We start from the raw sequence: 23,502 nt of genomic DNA on the forward strand, positions 1-23,502 counted from the left end.
CAGTCCATGGGACTCTCAAGAGTTTCCTCCAGACCATAATTCAAAAGCATCAATTCTTCGGCGATCAGCCTTCTTTATGGTCCAGCTCTCACTTCCGTACATCACTACTGGGAAAACCATAGCTTTAACTGTACGGACCTTTGTTGGCAAGGTGATGTCTCTGCTTTTTAAGATGCTGTCTAGGTTTGTCATTGCTTTTCTCCCAAGGAGCAGGCGTCTTTTAATAGAACATCCTATTTTGTGAGGGGTGGACTTGTCTCAGTTGCATGGCAGTGAATGATGAAGGGTGTGAGGTTATCCTAGTAAGGCTACAACTATCCCTCTAAAAGAGGTGAGCTGCAGCTAGGAGTGAAAATAGTGATGTCTAGACCAGCCATCGCCAACCTGGCGCCCTCCAGATGTTTTGGACTACAAGGCTCCCAAGGCCTGATGGGAACTGTAGTTCAAATCTGGAAGGCGCTAGGTTGGCAAATGTTGGCTGAGACAGAAGTCTATCAATACCCACCTTAGAGTGAGCTCATTCCCTCCAGTGTTATTGGCTATTGTGATTTTAAGTGACAGGGTACCTCACTTACCTGTACCAATCAGGATTCTGGGAAAACTCCTTGGCCTCGCCCCCGCCTCACGTTTTTTCACTGTGACCCGCCTCAAACTATGCAAGCCAGTACAAAGGAAGAAGGGCTTTTGGGGGCAGAACAGCCATCCAATGGGAGGCCAACGTGTGCAGCCTTGCTTCGCTACAGCCAATAGAGAATTACCGCTTGGAAATATCCCTCGTCTCCGAATCCCTCTAGCAGCCAAACAGCAATACTATTAGACTGAGTGGCAGAACTGCTATCCAATAAATGATTCTATGCCCACGAGTGCACTCGTTGGAAGAAGTATAGCCAATCATGAACGAATAAGACTTGAGGGACGTTTTTTATGACCATTAGGCGATCTGTTCTGCCACAAGCCCTGCCCCTTCGGGTTGTTTTCCGCGGGCTGGTAGGCGTGGTCACACTGGCTACATCCGTACCTACTGAGCCAATCAGTATACGGATACGCTTTGACGGACTTTTCCCCTTAACCAATAAATGAAAGGTATTTATGTAAATGACAGCTGCGGCTGCGCCGCGTCGTCCCGCCCCGGTTTCCCTCCACCAGCCCCTTCCCCACCACCCAATAGAAACAGAGACTGTCCTGAAGGGCGGGTGACTCGTCCAATGGAGTTTAGCCAGAGGCGGGTCGAGCGGAAGGAGAGGGGGGGGAGGCTGCCGCCATCTTGGATGCCGCGGAGGCCGAGAGAGGGGGGAGAGGGAGAGAGAGAGGGAAAAAGAGAGAGAGAGAGAGAGACCCGGAGACTCCGGAGCCGCCGGTGAGAGAGCGAGAAGGGGCGGGGCCTAGCCTAGGGGGCGGGGCCTACGAGTACCTACGGGAGCTCCGTAGGGGGCGTGGCCAATGGGAGGTCTATAGGGGGCTCTATAGGAGGTGGGCGCTGTATAGGGGGAAGGTGTTTCCGTAGGCGCTGCTGCGCGAGGGGCTGCAGGCGGAGGGGGCCTCTGTTGGGGGCTAGGTGTTTGGGGTTGCAGCGGTGCGCAGGGGCCACGAACGGCGCCCTGCTGGGGAGGATGCGGGGGGACGATGCGGTTCCACAGGTAGGACCTGCACCTATAGGATGTGAGGCCCACATGCCTCTGTGGGGAAGAGGCGCCTGGGGTGGAGCGAGAGCCTCTGGCAGGAGGATGTGGGGCGGGCGCCGTGTGATGAGGGCTACTTTGAGCCAAGGAGGGTTGTGGGTCCTTGTGATCACCTGGAAAACTTGCACATACTGTATAGTTTATACCTGATTTGGAGAGGTCCACAGAGAGGCGCGCGCGTGTGTGTGTGTATGAGAGAGGGAGAGATCTTTATTACTGAAACGATTCCTATAGGGGGTAGTCTGTTTAGGCAGAAACAACAAAGTAGTATTGTGGTACTTTAAAGACTTAACAGATCTCATTATAGTATAAGCATTGTGGCATCTGATGAAGTGGATTCTCGTTTGCAAAAGCTTATGCCGTAATCAAATGTGTTAGTCTTTAAGGTTCCACAATGCTTGTTATGTTGCTGAAGTAGCTAAAAGAAATAAAGGAACCCGTTAGAAAAAACACGTTGCTTTCATAAAGCCACCTCTCCCCCCCCCCCCGCTTGTGTGTGGATGTGTGTTATAGAGTCCTGTAGGGGCGTCTGTGCACCTGGGGAGCATATAAGTGCATCTCTTAACTATAAGAGTTCAGAGTGATAAGAATTCGTAATGAATTACTAGAGGAATGTGTAGCTAGCTGTCAACAAGTCTGTATATCTATTTGCTTCTTTTCTCTAACTGGTTTTGGTTTTTGCTAGTTGTGGGCAGAGACAAGGCAGTAAGTAGGCAGAGGCATGAAGCTGCCGCCTCTTATCCAAGGGAAGGCTTGCTGGTTTTTGAGATTTCATTGGCCTTTACCTGCACACTTTGCAGACTTAAGGGCTAGAAACATACATTCCCCCCCCACCCCATTGAAAGTGAAGATTCTTAAGATTCAGAATTCTGCCCCCAGTGCCAGATTTGCCTGGTACTATAGCCAGTCACTGACTGTAATGTAAAAAGTACATTACAGGTCACACCTTGGTTAGCCTTACAGCTGTTAGACCTAGTGAAATCTCAGTAGCTTGGCAGAAACACAGGAAGCCATATTTTATCAAATCAGATCATTGGTCTGTCTAGTATTGTCTACACTGACCTGTCATAGCTCTCCCAAGTTTTCAGAAAGGAGTATTTCTCTGTCCTACCTGGAGATAAAACTTTGGATGTTCTGCATGCAGAACGTGTGCTTTACTACTAAGCTGCTTGCAAATTGAGGCTACTACCTAAGATATTGAATTTCCCTTTTCTCCTCAGGGTTGATGCTTAAAAATTGTGTGTGATCCTAGGAACTTGGAATATTTCTTCTGTTCTGTAAGGCACACCATTAATATTGTACCATAATAGCTCAGTGATTATGTGCATAGGTGGAATCCCTGTATTATTATTTTTTCAGGTCTTGGGTTCAGGACATGTTGAAGGCTTGAAGGTAGAAAATGCACTTAGCCTATACAGTATATGTGCATTTGTTTATGTATTCATAAAAGCTGTCCAGTAGATTACAACAAAAATATTTTAAAATATCAAACACAACATAGTTTAAAAAAATGCAATACACCAGATTTTTAAAAAGGAAAAAAAAGCAGAAATTGAAAAGCTTGTTAAAATATTTATTATGTCTTCAGGTGGTCTTTAAATACCAGCAGTGTAGGAGCGAATAACATTTCCTGGTGCAGGAGATTCTATAACTGCTTACTACATTACCACCAGCCCAATCTCTTGATGACAGCAGGAGATGGAGAAGGGCCTCTCCAAATGATCTAAATGGATGTGCAAGTTCATAAAAGTTCCAGGTTCAATTGTGACTGTCAAATTATCCCTTAATAGCAGGGCTAAGAAAGGCCACTGCTTGAGGCTTTGGGAGAGCTACTGCCCATTGGAATAGACAGTACTAGGTCAGGGACTAGAGGCTGAGAGGTAATGACTCATCTGTGGGGAACACTCTGAGGCCGCAACTGAAATGGGATTTGAATTCCTAGGTGGATTGGACCACATTAGCTTATGGTAACCTGATGGCAAGGCTGTCCTTAAACCTTTGACTCTGGAAAATGCTAATATATCAACTCTGTTAGTAAATGTTAATCTTGAACAGTTTGATGACAGTGTTCCCTATTGCTGACAGGGGGTGGGAAGGGGGCTTTCCAGATGTTGTTAAGGCACAGGATTCAGATGTCCCTGTAAAAAAAATTGTGGTCCTTTTGCAGGAGAACTGCATTTACCCAGCATTCAAAACTATAGGTCGGAAATTGCCATTTTCCTCCATATAGAGTATCGATTGCATCTACGTATGAATTGTTCAATGGGCCTAGCTATCTCTTGGTCACTACCTGTGACATAAATCACAGTAAAAGTTCTCTTTCTTTTAAGGTCTATAAATATGTTGGGACTGAGCTTGTTCATCATTCAAGTGCAGTAGCACTCATCTAGCCCTTTAAAAAAGCATCAATGCCAAAGCATCTCCAATCTCTTTTTTTGCGAGCCGTCTCCTGCCTTCCTTGATTTTTCTTTAACTTTCCAAAGGTTTGTGTGTTCCTCTCTCCTGTGGTTAACCCCCCCCCATGTGTTAAAAAGAAAAAGCCATGCCCACTTCATCCAATTCCTTTGATACTAATATCCCCATATTGCAGATGCCAGGTGAGGCAAAGAGAAAGTGGCTTTCTTACGGCCACCTAGCGAGTTCATAATTGAGATTGAGATTCGAATCTTGAATTTTCTGAATCGCAGCTCAGACTCTTAGCTTCTACACCACACTTAAAGAAGCAAGGCTGTTTGCATTAAGCTTGGCTGCCTCCTTCAGGCGGTCACAAATTAGTGGGGGCCACTCACACATTGGGTACATGTTCTGCAAATGGGACCTTTCGGTTGGGTACCAGAGGTTCAGGACTGTGTGTCAATCTAGGTTTTTCTTTTATCTGTGGTCTCCTCTGCAGCAATTCCCTCCCCCCCCCAAAAAAAAAAATCCTATGGGGATTGCACAGAGCAGTTTTTACAAACTAATATAAAGGATATATAAAAATAAATATTTCCAGGGGGTGCACTTTACAGGATGCATAAACGCAGAGATAGCTTTAGAACACTCCAGAATTGAAGCCCAGTGAACTGTGACATAAATGTAGCGAAAGCCTCAGGACACTTGCAGCGGTCACTATTCATGAGGGTAGTGCCTCTAAGGCTGAAATTCTAAACATGCTTTCAGTCCTATTGGACAAAGTGGGAATCACTTCCATGTCAGATACAGCATGGGATCCAGCTGTAAGTCTTCTCCAGATATGCCTCCTTCCACCAACCCCCTGTCACTCCACATCAAGCAAAACCCAGACCTTTGGAAAGCATGTAGGACATATTCTGCAGCAAGTCAGAGGGCTGTTGGGGCTGCGTTAGGTAGGTTGATATGTACAGTGCGGCTCGAGAGAGTTTTATTTCCCAAAACACTACAACTCGGTTACTCAGGCAATGAAATCAGTTGGGCTAGACAACAGAAAGTGTTGCTTATATACAACACAAGGTTCGTAGTTCATCAGTAGGACACATGTTTTGCATGTGAAAGGCTCCATGTTCAAGGCTTGACATCTCCAAGCTGGGAAAGAGTTCTGTCTGAAACTGTGAAGAGCTACTGCCAGTCAGTGTAGACATTACTAGGCTAGATGGGCCAGTAGTGTGACTTTGTATAGGGCAGCTTTCTACATGAATCCCTTGCTCAAGATGCAGTGATTCACATTAACTGAATTGTTTACTCTAGAATATGCCCCACAATCTTTTGCAGTGCTTCCTTGGCAAACTGGGGTTGTTCCTTGAATGTAGAAAATGTAGACACTGAGCTGTATCAGTATGCCAGATGTAAGTAACCGACATGAGCCTGTAAATATCTGTTTTATGACAGCCACAGGAACAGAATACAAACCAAAAGAAACACCCACAACAAAAACCCAGAAGGAATCCTATAACTTACAATAGTTTCAGTAAAAGCCCAAGTTTGCCATCTTAGATGTTGGTGTCACCATTGCTTAGTGTAAGGGTTTTGTTTTACTTTTGATTCTGCTCACCAAGCTGTTCCTGTCAGTGAGCAAATCACTACTGTTTTTCTTCTTTCTCAGGCTGTTGGACTACAGCTCCCATCTTCCCTTATCGTTGATTGTGCTGGCTGGGGCTGATGGGAGCTGGTGTCCAGCAACCTCTGGAGAGCTGCAGGTTCCCCACCCCTGGTCTAAGGTTATCAGAGGGCCGGGCCTGGACTCCTGTGCCTTTAATGGCAGTTTGATATGCAGAAATCGGCAGGTGAAGCTTTTCGTAGTGTGAAAAGAAGCATAGCCACCTGCTGATGTTTGCAGATGAACCTGCCTTTAAGGGCACTGGAACAGCATCTGGTTAATTTTCTTAAAAATGCCCAGTTCTTCCAGTGAAGCCCTCCCTGCCCGCTTCCCCAGCTTGTTGTGAGATTCTGATTTCCCTCCACAGCAGGTAAGAGGTATAGGTACCATCTCCAAGTGAGGACCTGGAAACTCCAAAAATTGCAATTCTGTGCATGCTTACTTGGAGAATAATTCCCTTCAAACTTGGTGGAGCTTACTTCTGAGTAGACATGCACCGAACCAAGTTGCTTTTATTCCAGAGCTGGCTTTTGACCCAGGTCTCCTGCTTGGAATAGGAAAATGTTAGGAACTTCCTGGGTTACCCAAATTCACCCTTATTGTTGGTCTACTGATGCCTCTTTGTGAAGAAAGCTTTGTTTCTGAAGGGGTGAGGTGAGAGACCCAGACTCACAATTACTTTGGGGGGGTATGATGGGATCTTGCAGTTGACAGTAGATAAACAGGCAAGGAAAGACTTCCTAAGTTTTCTGGAGGTTAGGAAGCTGAAGGGCAGATGCCTACCAGAGTATGGAATCTTTGGGAGAGAAATGGTGAAGAACCTGGTAGGTATGTAGTCTAACTCAGGCAGCACAAGGAAGTGATAAGCTGGGCTGCGCCACTGCAGGTGTGGATCATAGTTTTGAATGCTCCCTTACATTTGTTTCAAAATGGTAGGAAACTAGTATCCATCAGCAGGTACCAAGCTAGGCTAGAAACTGTCTCCTCCTTATGGTCCCCCCCTTTTTTCCATTGTGCACTTAACCATTGCATTCCCTCTCCCCTTTCCCCTGCCCACAAGTCTAAAGTGGTCCAGTCCACTTTGCTACCTCAGAATTCTGCTGCGTGATTTTCCAAGAGGAGAATGGAAAATGTGTTGCGTTAGCTGAGAATTTTGGAGAGAGAATAGGGACTAGTTCAGACATGTGAATAAACCCATAAACATTTACTAGTTCAAATTGCACAGGCTTAACAATGGATGTTGTTTGTGGCATATTTTCAGTCTGGGAAGAAAAAACAAACATCCTGCTTTGCAGACACCTTTGCAAGCATCTCTTCACATACCTGCACTAGTGACTGGTGGGATTGCCAGCTTTCCCCCTAGCAGGGCTCCTGTGCCTTTAATACCTGTGTGACAAGGAGAAATTCAGCTTTTCCTGATGTATGGATGAGGAAAGCTTAACCCACGAAACTTCTGATGGGGTGGCAGGTGTTTCCCTGCCAGGGAAAAAAGTTACCAACCCCTAGTGCTGGGGTTTTGCTAGTCTAGGACAACTCCATTGTCTGAGGAGGCAGGAACCATTTCTTCCATCTGCAAGCCCTGTACTTTTGCTTCATTCCAGGCCTGAGTCCCTTAGACTGCAGTAGCCTTAGCCAGCCACCACTGTGCCTTTATAGGTGCCTCTTGTGCTTCCCAGCTTGCTGCCTGACATGGTGGGTAGCTGGATGGGGGAGGAGGAAAAGGTGGGGCTCTTTCCCCCTGTGAGTCATGTGCTTTTTCTCACCTGCATAGGAACCTGGCTGGAAAAGAGAGAGAGAGAGAGAGAGAGACAACAAGCGCCCAGGGGCCACTAGGTGAGTGCAAGCCTTATAATGCATCCCCTAGCCTGGTTAAAGCAACACTGTCAAACAACAGAGCACAGAAAAGCTGGCACCTAGTCCGTTGTTGTTGTTTTTTTAATGGACAAAATAAAAAGCTGCTTGGCTTGTAAAACACCCAAGTCTTCTGGGCCTTGTAAAAAGCCTAACTGTCTTGTGCACCAAAGGCACCAAAGTCTGGAAAAGACTGTAGGAAAGAGTGGCAGATATATATACCGTATGATGGGGTTGGGGAAATCCCTGCTCCAAATCTGTTCTACCTTGGACGATCAATGTGTTTTACGTTTTTCTGGAAGACCGGGTGCCTTTAAGAGTTGCATGATTAAATAAACCCAAACTCAACAGATGAAGCTTTCCCTAGTGTTGCATCACCTGAATACTGAATAAAGCTCCGCACGCTGAGCGTTTGCCTGTTGCATGGTCACCGGGGGGCAGTGGGAAGGAGTTCTTTAATTCCACTGGGTCCAGTTTTCCTGTCTATAGAATACTTCCCCCAAGGCATTACCTCCCACCTGCCCACTTTCTCCTGGGATAATCTCTGTGATTCAGCTCGGTTTGTGGCCTTTACTTTTCATTGGACGGAAACTCTCTGCTTTTAATGAGTAGAAATCAACAGGGGGAAGCACAGTGTTGAAGAAAGCCTTACCTGTGACTTCTACTTTTTTATATATACAGCTGCTGAAAGCAGTAAATGTTCTGTCGGTTAAAACAAAGCAGTAGCTCAAATCTTACTGATCCTGCTTACCTCCATTTAGCACCTTCCAGCAGGAGGTGCTACTTCTGTCCTGCGCTTGCTTCGTAACTTTGCCTTTCTGCTGGCTTTTCTTAAAGCGTCAACGCTCTATAAAGTATGAAGAGAGCCCCTCTATAGTGAAGGAAACATGGCAGACAAGAGGAAGCTACAAGGTAAGGGAGCCTACCTGCACTCTCCAAGCTCAGGGCTACTAATACATGCTAGGCACCTGGCTGGCCTGCAAAAGAGGGCGGGGCTGCTCGTCAGAACAGCTGGGCCAGAGCCAGGACTCCTCTGAGCTCTCTTGGAGAGGGTGGGGTCTCATTGGTTAGAGTGGAGGGAAGGGAAGGGAAGGGAAGGGTTGACTAAAGGAGCAAGAGGGGCCCCCTCTTTTTTTTAGAAGTGGAGAATGGCTTGGGATATTAGAAAGCAATAACTATGCTCTGAAGGGAGAGAGGAGTTTAGGAAGGGGAGAGGTGGCTCGGTTCTGTTTTGGTCAAAGGACGGATCTTGCACTTCAGTAAGGTGAGAGGGGCAGGCTTGTGGGAAGCTGAGGGAGAGGGGAACCACCGTTCCAGAATCCTGCGCTCAGACTGGGAGGAAGGAATGGCCAGGTATGGGCAAGGTAGATCTTACGATTGCTCTCAGCAGGGATTTTCTCTCCCCAGGTGAGATTGATCGGTGTTTGAAAAAGGTGTCGGAAGGCGTGGAGCAGTTTGAAGATATCTGGCAGAAGGTGAGGGCTGGCAGTGGCCTCTCCTCCTAAATTCTGCCCTATTCTCTGACATTCACCCCACACTAGCCTTTTAGACCATCACATTGCCCTGTAATTGTTCTATGTCTGCAGAGGTTTCTGTTCCTCTCCACCCCCACCCCCCAACTTGGAATCTTTTCAGCTCCGTTTTTTTCCCCTGCTCTGGGTTGATTTCCACGCTGAGTTCTGGGGTCTCCCATCTTTCTCATCCCACCTCTTGTTTCCTCTTTCTCCCTATGCAACAGCTCCACAATGCAGCTAATGCCAACCAGAAGGAGAAATATGAAGCCGATCTGAAAAAAGAAATTAAAAAACTCCAGGTAAACATTTTGCCTGGGCTTGTTTCCAGATCTTTTCTTACCAAATTTAGGGAACGTTGGGGTTGGAGTGATCTGAGTATCAGGACTCTAGGGGGCCCTTTGGAAGGAGCAGAGGAAGATGGGGCACTCTTTCCCCACAGGGCTTGCTGGTTTATAGTTAGTAGAGGTTGGGGTGGCCTGGACACAGGTATGGCTCCACTGAGAAGGGCGAAGAACCTCGGTGTTTGGGGGGGGGGAGTGTCATAGCTTCATTGTGAGAATGCCTTGGGATAGCAAGGATGTATAGATTAGATCAGCCTTCTCCATCCTGATGTCCTCCTGATGTTTTCAACCACACCTCCCATCATCCCTGACCATTGGTTGGAGGTTTAAAACATCTGGATCAATCAGATCAGACAAGGCTGAATTTGAGTAAGAATGAGGCTTGGAAAAGTGTAGATTTTTCACAAAGGGCAGCCTGTTTAGTGAGTTTAGATTCTGTTAAAAGAAAGTGAATTCTAATTGTTGGAGCAAGGAAAGGCTAGCTTCCTTGCTCGCTAATGCCAATTCTAGCAGTGATAGCATATGATGAACAATCTAGAGGTTGCTACTTCTGTTTGCTCATACCTCTGACCACTAGCCTTCATTCATCGGAGGAAAGGTAGGTTGGCATCTTTTCCCCAACCGATCCCACCTGCCTGCTTAACTGGCTCTTCTTCTGCAGAGATTGAGGGACCAGATCAAGACGTGGGTTGCATCCAATGAGATTAAGGACAAAAGGCAGCTAATAGACAACCGAAAACTCATTGAGACGGTAAGAAGAATCCTCTACCTGCTACATATTAGTGCCTGTCAACATACCTAATTAATTGGGGGTTTATTTTGGGAAATTATGTGTCTACCAAAGGTATAAAACTAACACATTTTATTGCCTTCAGCTATTTTCATGCTGGTTCTTAGTTTTGCTGAGGATCTCCTGTTTATACGTGGGCTTAACTTTGCTTAGCTCCTCCCCCACAGCATTGCAATTGGCTAGTAAGTAGTGTGACCTCATAAAGGTGAGCCAGCTTGCCTTTACAGTCCAGATATTGACTGGGAAACTTTTGCAGAAAGGGGTTCTGTGAGGAGCCCAGGATCCCTTTGGAGCAGGTCTTCTGATTGAGAGAACATGGGATAGATGGTAAAGTTTTAGAGATGGTTTAAAGACACCCAGGGAAAAGGTCTATTGAGCTGTGAGCCAAGACTTTCCTGGGCGCTTTTGGAAAGGAGTTTAACACTTGGACAGCTGTTTTGCAACGGGCAAGCAGAGTTTTGTATTTGCCATGATGATGTGCACAGACTGGCATGATGCATATTCAGATTTTAACTTTTTCTTTTCTATTCTGCACGGTTCTGCACTGCTGTAAATCTTGTCTGTTATCTTCTAATGCAGAACCATCAAGCCCAAGTGCTGTGTGTTCACTGTGGCAAAGAAAGGGTGATCACTGACCAATTCACGCGGGCACAAATTGCATATTAGTTGCATCATTCAAACTTGAGGGCAGCTTTGTGCATTAAATGGCTGCTTACATATTTATTGCTGTGGGTACTTGCAGCCGACACTGGCTTCTTGGCATGTGCTGTGTGACTGAAAATGCATTGGTACATACACATTTTTATGGGTTTGCCGTAAAACTCCTTTTGCAAGGTAATGTGTGCAGAGCCATTTCTTCTGAGTTCCATACACGCACATGCACTATATTCACAAGTTTTCTTTTTTGGGGGGGGGGAAGCTTCAGAGACAAAATGGGATGGTTGAAAAAGCTGTCAGTGAAGTTACAAAAATAGACCTGAAGCCTGGGATTCCTGGGTAGGAAGGTAAAAGGGACCCCTGACCATTAGGTCCAGTCGTGGCCGACTCTGGGGTTGCAGTGCTCATCTCGCTTTATTGGCCGAGGGAGCCGGCGTACAGCTTCCGGGTCATGTGGCCAGCATGACTAAGCTGCTTCTGGCGAACCAGAGCAGCGCACGGAAACGCCGTTTACCTTCCCGCCGGAGCAGTACCTATTTATCTACTTGCACTTTGACATGCTTTCGAACTGCTAGGTGGGCAGGAGCTGGGACTGAACAATGGGAGCTCACCCCGTCATGGGGATTTGAACCGCCGACCTTCTGATCGGCAAGTCCTAGGCTCTGTGGTTTAACCCACAGCGCTACCTGTGTAGGAAGGGATCCTGGTAAATTCCAGCTAATGGTTAGGGAGCCAGGATTCTTTAGTTAATGGGATGGGATGCAGAGCTCTCTTAGGGCATGGAGCTGTGTGGCCCAGTTTAAAGGTGGCAGCTGAATTGGGGTGGTAGGATCTTGGGGTGAAAGGTAGCACTTCAAACTACAGATGAGGCAAAGCTGTTTTTAAATGTCCCTAAAGGACCTCCACCCCTAACCTACCCACCAAACTAAATGTCTCTGCAGGGAACAAGCAACACAGTAGTAGAAAGGTTCCGATCCAACCACATCCTTTGTACTGCACTGGTTTTTTTACTTGCAGTGGGCTTTTTAAAAACACACACAAGAATGATTTAGAAATGGTTATCCCTCCATTGCTGCCTGAAATAGAACAGTCCATTCTACCACCTGAGGATTCTGCCACTTCATTCTGCTGCCTGTGGTTCTTGGGCTGGATCTGCAGTCCCCATGTTCAGGAAAAGTACCAATTCCCCATAGGGGTTTGCTTCAATATTTAGGTGGAAGAATTGTGTGATTGAATGGTCCCTTTTAACAAAGTAAGATCCCATTTTGTATCCTTTAAATGCCTACTGCAGATAGAATTCTCAGCCCACCAATGTTCAAAAGCCTGAGAAGTTACCCTTTCCCCACCCTGATTGAAGATTGAAAACTGGGGCTGTAACATGCTTGGAAGTAATTAATCTAGGTTTATTTATTTATTTATTTTGCAATTTATCTCCTCTGCTGCTGCTGAGGATTTCTGTCTTTTCAAATGATCACTGAGCAGGGAATATATGCTGATAGCTTGGACTTCTCCACGGCCCTTAGCTCAGCTAGTTGCCTCTGGTCTGTCTTTTCCAGCAAATGGAGCGGTTCAAGGTAGTGGAACGTGAGACCAAGACGAAAGCCTACTCAAAGGAGGGCCTGGGCCTGGCGCAGAAGGTGGACCCGGCCCAGAAGGAAAAGGAGGAGGTCGGGCAGTGGCTGACGGTGAGGACAAGTGGAGGCTAGCTGCTAAATGCCTGGAAGGAGGAGCTGCTTTTTAGCAGAGGAAGAGAGAAGGAAGCTCTGCTTTTTAAGGAGTGTGGCTTTAAAGCAGGAGCAGGAGAACCTCCGGCCCTCCAGATATCCTTGGACTACATCCAACTTGCATCAGCCCTGACCATTAGCTGTGCTGACTGGGACTGATAGAGGTTATAGAATCTGTTAGTAACCAGAGGACCACCAATAACCCCTTCTTGCTTTAAAACTTCCTCTTTTTATAGTACTGAATGTAAGCTGTGACCTTATGCCATGTGATACAAGTGGTCCTCCCTTTCCACTCATAGTTGACATTGGAGGCTTGAGGTTCAGACATGGGGGGAGGGGGAGACAGATTCGTCCCTCTCCCCCCCCCCCAAAGTTTTGTCTCCTCACTTGAACCCGACAGCTTCTGCCTACCAGACTTTGTTTTCTAATGCTAGCAAACAGAGAGCCATGAGGCTCTGTCTGGGGCTGTAGGGGAAATCTGTGCCCATCCAGATACTGTTGGTGCTGCAAGCACAGCCAGTGGCCGGGGATGGTGCGAGTTTTAGTCCAATAATATCCGGATAGCCACAGTTAGCCACCCATTGGCAAGAGGGAGAACCCCTTTTCCATGGTGAGGGAGGATTGGGGAGAATAACATGTTTCTTTCTGTCTGTCCTTCCTTCAGAACACAATAGACACCTTGAACATGCAGGTGGATCAGTTTGAGAGCGAAGTGGAGTCGCTGTCTGTCCAGACGCGCAAGAAGAAAGGAGACAAGGATGTGAGTCAATGGATGATGTCCTCCTCAGAGGCTGGAGGGTTGTGTTTGGGGAAATGGCATCACCTCACAGGTCAAAAGCCAAGGTGGAGGTATCTATGGGAGCTAAGACTTCTGAGACCTCACAAGAAACAAGATTCTGTGAGGTTGGGGGGTCAGGCTGAGAGGTAGTGCCTGGGTGCTATGCTGTGAGCTTCCTGAATGGGTGAGGATTTGAACCTGGCCCTCTTCCCCTCCCCAACACACAGAAGCAAGACCGGATCGAGGGCCTGAAGCGGCACATTGAGAAACACCGGTACCACATTCGGATGCTGGAGACCATCCTGCGGATGCTGGACAACGACTCCATCAACGTGGACTCCATCCGCAAGATCAAGGATGACGTGGAATACTATGTGGATTCCTCGCAGGACCCTGATTTTGAGGAGAACGAGTTCCTCTATGATGACCTCGACTTAGAAGACATTCGTAAGTGTCTCCTTTGGGTGGGCTGCTTCTGGTTGAGGTTATATGTGGGGTGGAGGAAGCCAAAGCAGCCTTGAGACTTGGGGAAGAAGCAGTATTGCAGCACTAGCTATGATAACTGTGAAGGAGCAAACCTCAAATCATTTTAAATCAACCAGTTATTCCCTCCTAACAAAACCTGTGGCCTAGAGGCAACTGTCAGTTTGAGCGTAGCATTTAGCTTGATACCCATCCACTCTTAGAACCGCCCTGAGACCTCCGGGTATAGGGCAGTATATAAATTCAATAAATAATAATAATATTTAGAAATTTGGGCTTTTACTGGGTAGGCGCTGCCATTTGGCTGTTGTCGCAGATTTAGCATTTGGTGGGAGTCTGTTGTGGTTCTCTGCATTTTATTATTGCTAGATAGCTCATTAACTGTTCTGAGATTTGTTTTGTTTTGTTGCTACTTGAACTATATCTGTTCACCTGGGCTACTGACTCTGAACACCTGCGTCGTGACCCTTCTCAAAACTCCAGGAGCATATGCTGGTCTTTGTGTCCCAGAAACTTGTTAGGATGGTTTACTTCAGTGCATTGTAGTGGTGGGGTTTGATATAAAGAATTGGGCGTACTGATCGCTGATTTCATCTTAATCCTTTTTTGGGGAGGACGGTGCTTGCCAGGATATCGGTATACTTTTCAAATATAAAGTGGCACAGCAGTGAACTCTTGCAAAGCCCAGACAGTGGGATCATATCCTGTAACAGCAGTACCCACCTGCTGGATTGTGCCACCGCCTACGAACTGTAGCCTCTTTGGGTTCATAAGCATCTCCTTGTTCTTGACTCTGCAGCACAGGCCCTGGTTGCCACTTCCCCACCCAGCCACAGTCACATGGAGGATGAGATGTTCAACCAGTCAAGCAGCACGCCTACCTCCACCACGTCCAGCTCCCCAATCCCTCCCAGCCCTGCGAACTGCACAACAGTAAGGAGGCTCCCCTGTTACGATGCCAGGGGTTGGGGGTAGGAAAGGGGAACTTTTGGGTTTATATCAGCTTGAGCGAATAGTACTGAATGCTTCTACAGGTTGTTAGAAACCCAGCTTGCTTTCTCAGTTCCACGGGTAACAGCTCTTCTGACAGCGGTGCTTACTCAGGCCTTCCTTCCTTCCTTCCTTCCTTCCTTCCTTCCTTCCTTCCTTCCTTCCTTCCTTCCTTTAGGAGAACTCTGAAGATGACAAGAAACGGGGACGATCAACAGACAGTGAAGTGAGCCAAGTGAGTTTGGAGCCCAGAATTCATTCCTCTCAAGGGTTCGGCTTTTGGAAGACGGGTTAGAAACTCCCTTGGTGATTTGGGCAAGGGGAGAGGAGCCAGGGCTTCTTGGGACAGAGGGGCATCGGGACTAGTTAGGTAGAGCCATCTCCAGCGTGTTACTTCTGATCTGTTCAGTTCTGTTGTGAAGACTGTACCACTTCCAGAATGCATGCAAGTGTAGGGCTAGGGGGAAGAGGGTTGGGCAGAGCCACTTGCTTTGAGAGTAACACCAGCATTGCAGTCTCCTTAACGTACAAACACCTTGCATGTGAGAGGGGAACAGTTTCTATCAGGCCACCTCCTAAAAAGTTAGCTTTGACAAGCCAGGAGTTGTCCATGTGAGTTTGCTTTCCCCTGGGCTCCCCTCTCTGAAAGCATTTTCTGAGGTGGTACAGCCCAATAAGAGGACTGTACCATCACCGTAAGGAAGATATGTTTTAGGCCAGCTCTTAAAAGAGTGGAGGGACGGGTGAACCAAGACATGAATGGCTCCTAGTTTTGCCCTCTTTTGAGTAGAAAGGCAGCAGTTATGATCCTAAATCTTCTCTCCCCCCCTCCCATCCTTCTCTCCCCCCAGTCCCCAGCGAAGAATGGTTCGAAAAGCCTCCACAACCACCACCACCAGCCGCCTCCCACAATCCCCACCAGCTACCCGATGGGCGGCAGCTCCAGCACTTCGTCCTCGCTGGGGGACGGGCCTGGTTCCAACAGCAACGGGGCCGTGGCTGGCAGTGGGAACGCGAGCGGCAAAGCTAACCCTCCGGCAGGGCACGCACCCACCACCCCGACCCCTTACGCCCAGGCTGTGGCGCCCCCGCCCACCAGCACCAATGCCTCTCAGCCCCGGCCTCCCAGCACCCAGCAGAACGCCAGCAAGCAGAACGGGGCAACCAGTGAGTCTGGGGTCTGGGCCATTGCTTCAAGTTTCCCAAAAGATTCCTGGGGGGTTAGGAATGGCTGCTGTGTTGCAGATGCCAGGTGTTTAGCAGGGTCGCCTGATGTTGCCTTATGTAGCTGTGCCTTTTCAACAGCATCTTGAAAACCCACAGGGGATAATCCTCCATGCTCTGAAAAGTGTTGCCTGCCAGCTCTTTCCTATCCAGCAATAGCTAAAAGCCAGGCTGTAATGCAGCGAGGCCGGCAGGTGCTGTTTTATAGGCTACGGGAGGGGAGGGTTGAGACGAAGCCAAAGTTAGGAGCTGCTCCATTGACACCTAGGCCAGGAAGCTCAGTTTCCCCTCGTTTGTGTAACATTGTGACTGTTTAGCCCAGAAGTCAAGCCAGAGCTTCTTTTTTTTCAAATCCCTCCTGCCTAGGTTATAGTTCTGTGGTAGCGGACAGCAGTTCAGACTCCACGCTAAGCAGCGGCAACCAGGCATTGCCTAATCAGACGGCGTCGCACAACCCGCCCAGCGCTTCTGTGTGAGTTTCTGTCTTGTCCTTTCCTGGCTGTCTTTTCTCACTCTTCCCACCATGGTCCACTTTTCCAAGTGGGCAGACCATAGAGTTTTACTCAGATGCAAGTGGTGTTTTGCTCTCCTTTTTTTGCCCTCTTTTGGCAAAGTGCATTGTTTTATTTTATTTTATTTTATTAATTTTGCTTTAAACAAATACAGGTAAATATAAGCAACCAAAATTACAAAAGAGAAATCCTTAATAATAATAATAATAATAATAATAATAATAATAATAGAAAAGAGTACAAAACTACAAAAAATATCAAAGCAAAGTGCATTATTTGGCAGGTTTTTTTTATAAAAAACTTCTGTGTATCTTGGTATTTGGGCACACAAGGAGCTGGGTTGTAAATGTTGCTAATGAATAAATAAAATATAATTTCGCTCTTTAGCTCCGGTCGGAGGCAGCAGTGGTTCTGAATGCCAGTTGCTGGAAACTGCAGGAAGGGAGAGGGGTCTCTTGGGCTTGGCTCCTGCTTGTGGGCTTCCCATTGGGGCATCTGGTTGGCTACTGTGAGAGCAGGATGCTGGACTAGACGGGTCACTGGTTTCACCCAACAGCGCTTTTCTTATGTTTGTATTTACTTCCGGGCTCAGTTTAGAGTGCCTTTATACAGTGGTGCCTCGCAAGACGAAATTAATCCGTTCCGTGAGGCTCTTCATATAGCAGTTTTTTCGTCTTGCGAAGCAAGCCCATTGACAGCTTAGCAGATTAGCGCTATTAGCGGTTTAGCGGCTTTTAGCGGATCAGCTGAGAAGCGGCTTAGCGGCTTAGGAAAAGGGGGGAAGGGGGGGGAACCCGCAGGAACTCGCAAGACATTTCCGTCTTGCGAAGCAAGCTCATAGGGAAATTCGTTTTGCGAAGCGCCTCCAAAATGGAAAACCCTTTCGTCTAGCGGGTTTTCCATCTTGCGAGGCGTTCGTCTTGCGGGGCACCACTGTAAAGACTTTTATAAAGACTCAGGCTATGCCAGGATGTTCTCAAGAAAGGTGTTCTAGTCTGCATAAACCTGTCTGAAATCAGAGCCCCTCCTTGGCTTCCCATCACGGCCAGAGATGCAACCAGAGAGGGTCTTTTCAATGATGGCGCCTATACTTTGGAACATCCTCCCTGGGGAGATCTGACAGGTTCTCTCCTTTCCTGTGTTTGGGTGAGAGGTCTAAAGTGTTCTAGCTTTGAAGGAGGTGCAACCCTGACTTCTGTGTCTCGCCTCCTTTGGCAGCAAAGAGCCCAGCGCAGCTTCGCAGCCACCGAGCGGTGGCAACACCACTGGATCCAGCCTCCTGGTGCCTCTGACTGCCAACCCTCCTGCCTCGCCCACGCCCAGCTTCTCTGACAGCAAGCCTGCCCAGACCCTGCTCAACGGGCCACCCCAGTTCAGCTCCGCAGCAGAGATCAAGGTGAGCGATCGCTTGTGCTCCGCACGCAACAGGCTGCTTCCAGCCCTCTTTCCTCCCAATGAATTTGGGCTGGTGTTTGTGGCTGTGCTTGGCCCACGTCATCCTCTCGAAAGAACCCTGGAAGGTAGGTTTGCCCGAGAGAAGGTGACTTAACTACCTGTGTTCTCCCTGTGAGTCTTAATCACTGCAGCAGCTTTCCTAAAAACAGATTTCTCTCACTCCTCCTTTGCTACGTTTGTGTGTCCTGCAGGCACCTGAGCCTCTAAGTACATTGAAGTCAATGGCTGAGAGGGCAGCTATCGGCTCTAGCATAGAGGACCCTGTGCCATCGCTTCATCTCGCTGAAAGGGGTAAGTGTGGGGAGAGAGGCATTGCCCCTGCCTCAGGGGGGAGGCCAAATAGTGTCAGGTGCACATTTCTGAATCCTGTGGCATTCCTGAGTGTGCCTGACAACCTTGATCAGAAATTGAAGTGTGGCTACTTTGGATGAGAGGTGGTGGTTTCTAAGACCACCAGTCTCCACTCTTCTCTCTCTGTCCCATTCTACGCCCACCCCCAACAACAACAACAAAAATCCTTGGCCTACAAGCAAGTCATTCTGCTCTAGATCTCAGCCCTTCCATTCACCATTTGTGTTGGCAGTTGAGGAGCAGGCTGCCATCTGGTACACAACAATCAATTTTTTTCTGGCCCAGATGTTGTCCCTGGAGCTTTTCATTGCTTGATATTTTAAGCCCAAGAATCTGTGACAGAGTCAAGCTTGCTTTAAAATAAGATAATAATAAAAAATTAAATGAAAGTGTTCTCTGAGGCTGTGGGTCTGTTCAAGAGAAGGAAGACATTTTGGAGGAAAAAATGAACTCTCCGAAGTTCTGAGTAGTACACGTAGACCACTGATTTCACTTACACGATCACAGCTTTATGCAGGTCATGAATAAATAAATGCCAAGTGTGGTGGGGAATGGGGTGGGGGGGAGCAGGAAAAAATGGCTGGCGAATCCCATTGGCCGTTGGGAGAGCGTTTGGGTGTAGTTGAAAAGTTGGAGAGTGGAGGAGGTTGCAGAACATTTGGAAGGCTGCTGGAAAGAGATCAGAGGAGGCCAGAGAGATTTGTGGAGGAGTTAGAGATTTGCTTCTCTTTCTCCCCGGTTTGATGGGGGTGTTCTGCCTTTACAGGATTTTGCTTATACATGCAATAGCAAGAAATGAGATCAACCTGAACTGTAATCCGCAGCTACCTTTTAAGAGATGGTAGCAAGGATAATAACTCTTGATGAATCAAAGGACTCGTCTTGAGAAGCAGGAGGAGCTGCGTTTAAAAATACAGCCTTCAGAGTCCAGGCTCGCTTGAATTGTATCCTGAGAGCGTGTGTCAAGTCCCTGCTGAGTGATTCTTTCCCCTTTTCTGCTCCAGCTGATATCTTAATTACGAGCACAACCTCCCAGCCAGCCTCCAACCAGCCCCCCATCCAGCTATCTGAGGTGAACATCCCCCTTTCGCTCGGGGTGTGCCCCCTGGGGCCTGTGCCTCTCACCAAGGAGCAGCTCTACCAACAGGCCATGGAGGAGGCCGCCTGGCACCACATGCCTCATCCTTCTGATTCAGAAAGGATCCGGTAAGAGGGTTTGCCCTGGTCTGGTGGGGTGTGTGTGTCAAGGGCCTTTGCTCCCTCTGGGAACAAAAGGCCACAAGTGGTGTTGCCTGTCACAGTCCAAGTCGCATCCTCAAGTTCTCTGAATTATAAAATGTCGGTCCACTTTTCATATCGCCAGCGGAGCTCGAAATCTTCCCTTTGCTTGTAAGGATGCAACAAAAACCTACTATCGCACATGGGAAACACACAGGTCAATAGCGGGGAGATGCAATGCATGGGGATGCTCCTGCTAGGTGAGGAAAAGAGCCATCCTAGAATCAAGGAATTGTAGAGTTGGAAGGGGCTCCAAGGGTCATCTAGTCCAATCCCCGAAACACAAGAATCTTTTACTCAAATGTGGGATTTCAAATCCATGACCCCGAGATGAAGAGTCTCAGGCTATGCCATAATGGCTAGTAGCCATTGATAACCCTCTCTCTGAATTTGCCCCCTCCTCTTTTAAAGCCATCCAAGGCCATCACTGCCTCCTGTGGGAAGCAAGTTCCTTAGTTGAATTATTCAGGAGGGTTGTGGCCACGCAGCATAACACCAGTCCTGCAAGATCTGCCCTGGCTGACGGTCCTCACGGACTGAATTCAGTCTATAACACTAGCATATAATGTCCCTAATGACTTGGGACCCAAACCCTGAGATTGCACACACACCCACACCTTGAGATGGTTGGAAATTACGGAGGCCCATCAGTCACCAAACAGTGGCAGATGGAGGGAGAGTTTGGCACAATCTGGTGGGAATTGCTGACATCATTTTCAGCTGTTTTCCTTGGTTCGCTTCCTCCATTCCACTCCAGTTGCCATCTTGAACTACTGGCTTAACCCTCCAGCTAGCTTATCTGTGGGGTTTGAGGTGTGTGCATGCACACGTAGGGGATGGGGAGACTGCTGCCGCCGCCACCACCAGGCTGGAGTTGAATACTCTCATCTTCTTAACCCCATAGGCAATATCTGCCGCGAAACCCCTGCCCGACCCCTCCGTACCACCACCAGATGCCTCCCCCACACTCCGATACGGTGGAGTTCTACCAGCGCCTCTCTACAGAGACCCTTTTCTTCATCTTCTACTATTTGGAGGTAAGAAGTAGCACTTCTGTTGATAGTTTCTGATGGACAGGTTTTGCCACCCTTTCTCCACCACCACCACCGCCACCCACTGGGGCCTAAAAGTGCTCCACGGATGTGCTACTAGCATCCGTCGCTTGGAACTGGTACCAATGTGTGTATCCCACAGCCCTCACCTGTCCCCTTATGCTTTGAAGGGCACGAAGGCACAATACCTGGCAGCAAAGGCGCTGAAGAAGCAGTCCTGGCGCTTCCACACAAAGTACATGATGTGGTTCCAGCGGCACGAAGAACCCAAGACCATCACTGATGAATTTGAGCAGGTGAGGGGACCACAGAAGCTCCTATGTAGGGGGTGGGGATGGAGATGGGCCAGCACATGGATTCCCAACCCCCCTGGAAGCTGCCTTATACTGAACCAGACTGTTGGGCCATCAGGCTTGGCATTGTCTACAATGATTGGCAGTAGCTTTCCCAGGTTTTCAGACAGGTTCCTATGCAATCCTACATGGAGATGCTCTGCCACTGAGCTATGGCCCTTCTCTTACTAGAAGAGAAGAATTGGGGGGGGGGGAATTATGAGAGGACCAGAGTAAGTAGCCAGGTAAAGCATAGAAACTTTGCCTGCTAAGCCCTGGAGCTTCTTGTTAAGTTTTGAGCCAGTTAATTCCAGTGTCATGAAAACTAGAAACCCTTGTTGTATTTTTTTTGGTTTTTTAAAGAATTCCAGTCTGCATGAATTACATCCATAAGGATGTTGTTTGGCTTGAATGTCTGAGGATAGGGCTTAAAAGTACAAAATGACTGTGCGCATCGCACTGGGAATTTTATAATCGTTGGTTTTCTTCTGTAACAGGGAGGTGGGGAGAAAGTAGAAAGCAGGAAGGACGGTTTTCCCATTTTCAAGGTCCTACATAGTTTTCTTGTGGACATTGTTGAATTGAGTAAGAGTCATTTCTAATACAGCTTTGCTTCATCTCTCTCTGCATTTAGTAAATGCAGAAAAGGTTTTGAGGTTCTCGGGAGCTGTGGTTCATGCCACTGTCCGCAGGGACAGCTAGCTACCTGAGTGTGACTTCTCCCCTCAAGGAAAATATAGAGGAGGGAGGGAGGTCTGTATGCTTCTGCTTGCTTCAAAGACATACCTACCCCTGAAATGGGTATTCTGAGGTCTCTTCTCCCCACATAGCTATATGGCATTGGAGTTCAGCAGGTCTGTATGTTTTAAAAGGATGTAACTGGGATCCTGAGGGCCCGCCAAGCCCTTCCTCCTCACAGGGAAGTAGCCCAGCCCTTGCCTCCTGCTATCAAGTTTTAATCTGACATGAGAGCGGAGTTGCTAAGCTCTTAATTCTCTGACTCTTCCTTGCTGGGTAAGAGGAAGTTCATTCTCCTATACACTTTGTCTCTCTCGTTTCTGTGCAGGGCACTTACATCTACTTTGACTACGAGAAATGGGGCCAGCGCAAAAAGGAGGGTTTCACCTTTGAATACCGCTACCTGGAAGACCGGGACCTGCAGTGATGACCTGGGGCCAGCAGGGGGTGCCAAGCCTTCCTTCCAGAGACAACTGTGGTGCGCTTGGGGCAGCAGCAAAGGAAGACCAACCAATAATACCACATCACCCCACACCCCCCCACACCCGTCACAACTGTGGGGGAACGGGGAGAGCTGCACGTTTTTTTTTTAAAAAAATGCATGCAAGTTTTAAAAGTGACCGCGGGACGGAGGAGGAGGGGCGGCAGTGGCGGGATTCTCCTCTGCCTTTTCCTTGCTCTCTTCTGCCTGTAATGCACACGAAGAGGTCGGGGAAAAAAGGGGAAATGCTCTTCATGTGCACCAGGTTCGGGTGAGAGAGTGGAGATTAAAAAAGAATTTGAGAATCCCACCAAAAGAGTGACTTCCCCCCAATCTACATTTTTGTGTGTCTTCTAAATTGGAGAATTTATTATGCCCCTTCCGCCACCAATTGCAGCAAACACCAACATCCTGTCCTCCTTTGCCCTCCTCGCCAGCCTCTCAAGTGCAGACGTCACCCCTGATTTGGCTGCCATCATATGCCCAAGTGTGTGACAGATGAGGGCGCAGGGCTCTATAAATATCCCCAATAGTCAGAAGCGTTGGGAACAGTTCAGGGTGACTTTGCTCCAGCCTCTGCCTAGTTGTCACTGCTGGAAATGGCAAAAAGCAAAATGACGTCAACTTGTTACCAACCAGTGAAGTCAGCCGGCTGCCAGAAAGGATCCCAGTACAAAGTATTTTGTGGACTGGAACCTTCTGTTAACATTTGATAGGCTGCCGTATTTTTTCGCTTGCTTCTGCAGGTGATGTTGTCAAGGGACACAAAACGCCACCTGTCCTCATCAATTCAGTTTGGAAAAATTCCCAAAGCTCCCTTTCCTGACTGAAACTTTGACTTAAGGGAGTCTATCCCCACCCCCACCCCCTTTGCTGCTTCTCTCCTAACCCCCCACCCCCACCCCCACCCCCGTTTTCCAAAATTTTGTTGCCACCCTAAATTTGGTATCTGAGCTCATATCTTAATCTGCTGCTCCTCCCACAGAGAGACCCTCCCCCTTGATGACTTGCAATTTATTCCTGATTGGAGGGGAAAGACTTGGGGAAACCCAGAGAGAGATGGAAAGACAGCTGTGTCCCACCATCTCCCTCCTCATGCAGCCCCCTGAACTGGAGCACCCCGCCCATGCCGCTGTTTAAGATATTTTTTCGTAAGCCTATTTTCGTTTTGGAAAATATTTATGAATAAATAGTTTTATATGAATGTTGTTCTTCTCTTGT

General features: G+C 47.9%; 1 protein-coding gene and 1 long non-coding RNA gene across 5 annotated transcripts; one reads left to right on the top strand and one right to left on the bottom strand.

Moving 5' to 3' along the window:
- Positions 1-1,245: 1,245 nt before the first annotated feature.
- Positions 1,246-23,485, top strand: CNOT3 (CCR4-NOT transcription complex subunit 3). 4 transcript variants are annotated; one of them, XM_081837382.1, is made up of 19 exons: positions 1,246-1,357; positions 7,502-7,563; positions 8,419-8,493; positions 8,989-9,056; positions 9,320-9,394; positions 10,098-10,187; positions 12,440-12,568; positions 13,272-13,367; positions 13,613-13,832; positions 14,668-14,801; positions 15,037-15,093; positions 15,710-16,025; positions 16,449-16,554; positions 17,813-17,990; positions 18,241-18,340; positions 19,405-19,606; positions 20,583-20,715; positions 20,901-21,026; positions 22,129-23,485. In XM_081837382.1, the coding sequence occupies exons 3-19, from the start codon at positions 8,469-8,471 to the stop codon at positions 22,225-22,227; spliced, it is 2,154 nt and encodes a 717-aa protein (XP_081693508.1). In that variant the 5' UTR covers positions 1,246-1,357; positions 7,502-7,563; positions 8,419-8,468; the 3' UTR covers positions 22,228-23,485. The 4 variants fall into 4 exon arrangements, with proteins under 4 accessions (XP_081693508.1, XP_081693509.1, XP_081693510.1 ...); XM_081837383.1 differs by lacking the exon at positions 1,246-1,357 and adding an exon at positions 3,049-3,071; XM_081837384.1 differs by lacking the exon at positions 1,246-1,357 and adding an exon at positions 6,450-6,558.
- LOC309327908 lies at positions 6,920-9,370 on the bottom strand. The gene is made up of 3 exons (XR_014150670.1): positions 9,289-9,370; positions 8,333-8,428; positions 6,920-7,116 (listed from the first exon to the last, which is right to left on the bottom strand). It is a non-coding gene; the product is annotated as an uncharacterized lncRNA (long non-coding RNA).
- Positions 23,486-23,502: the final 17 nt, after the last annotated feature.

The sequence above is a fragment of the Podarcis erhardii genome (assembly GCF_964252035.2).
Source record: "Podarcis erhardii genome assembly, chromosome: 13".
Classification (NCBI taxonomy): Eukaryota; Metazoa; Chordata; class Lepidosauria; order Squamata; family Lacertidae; genus Podarcis; species Podarcis erhardii.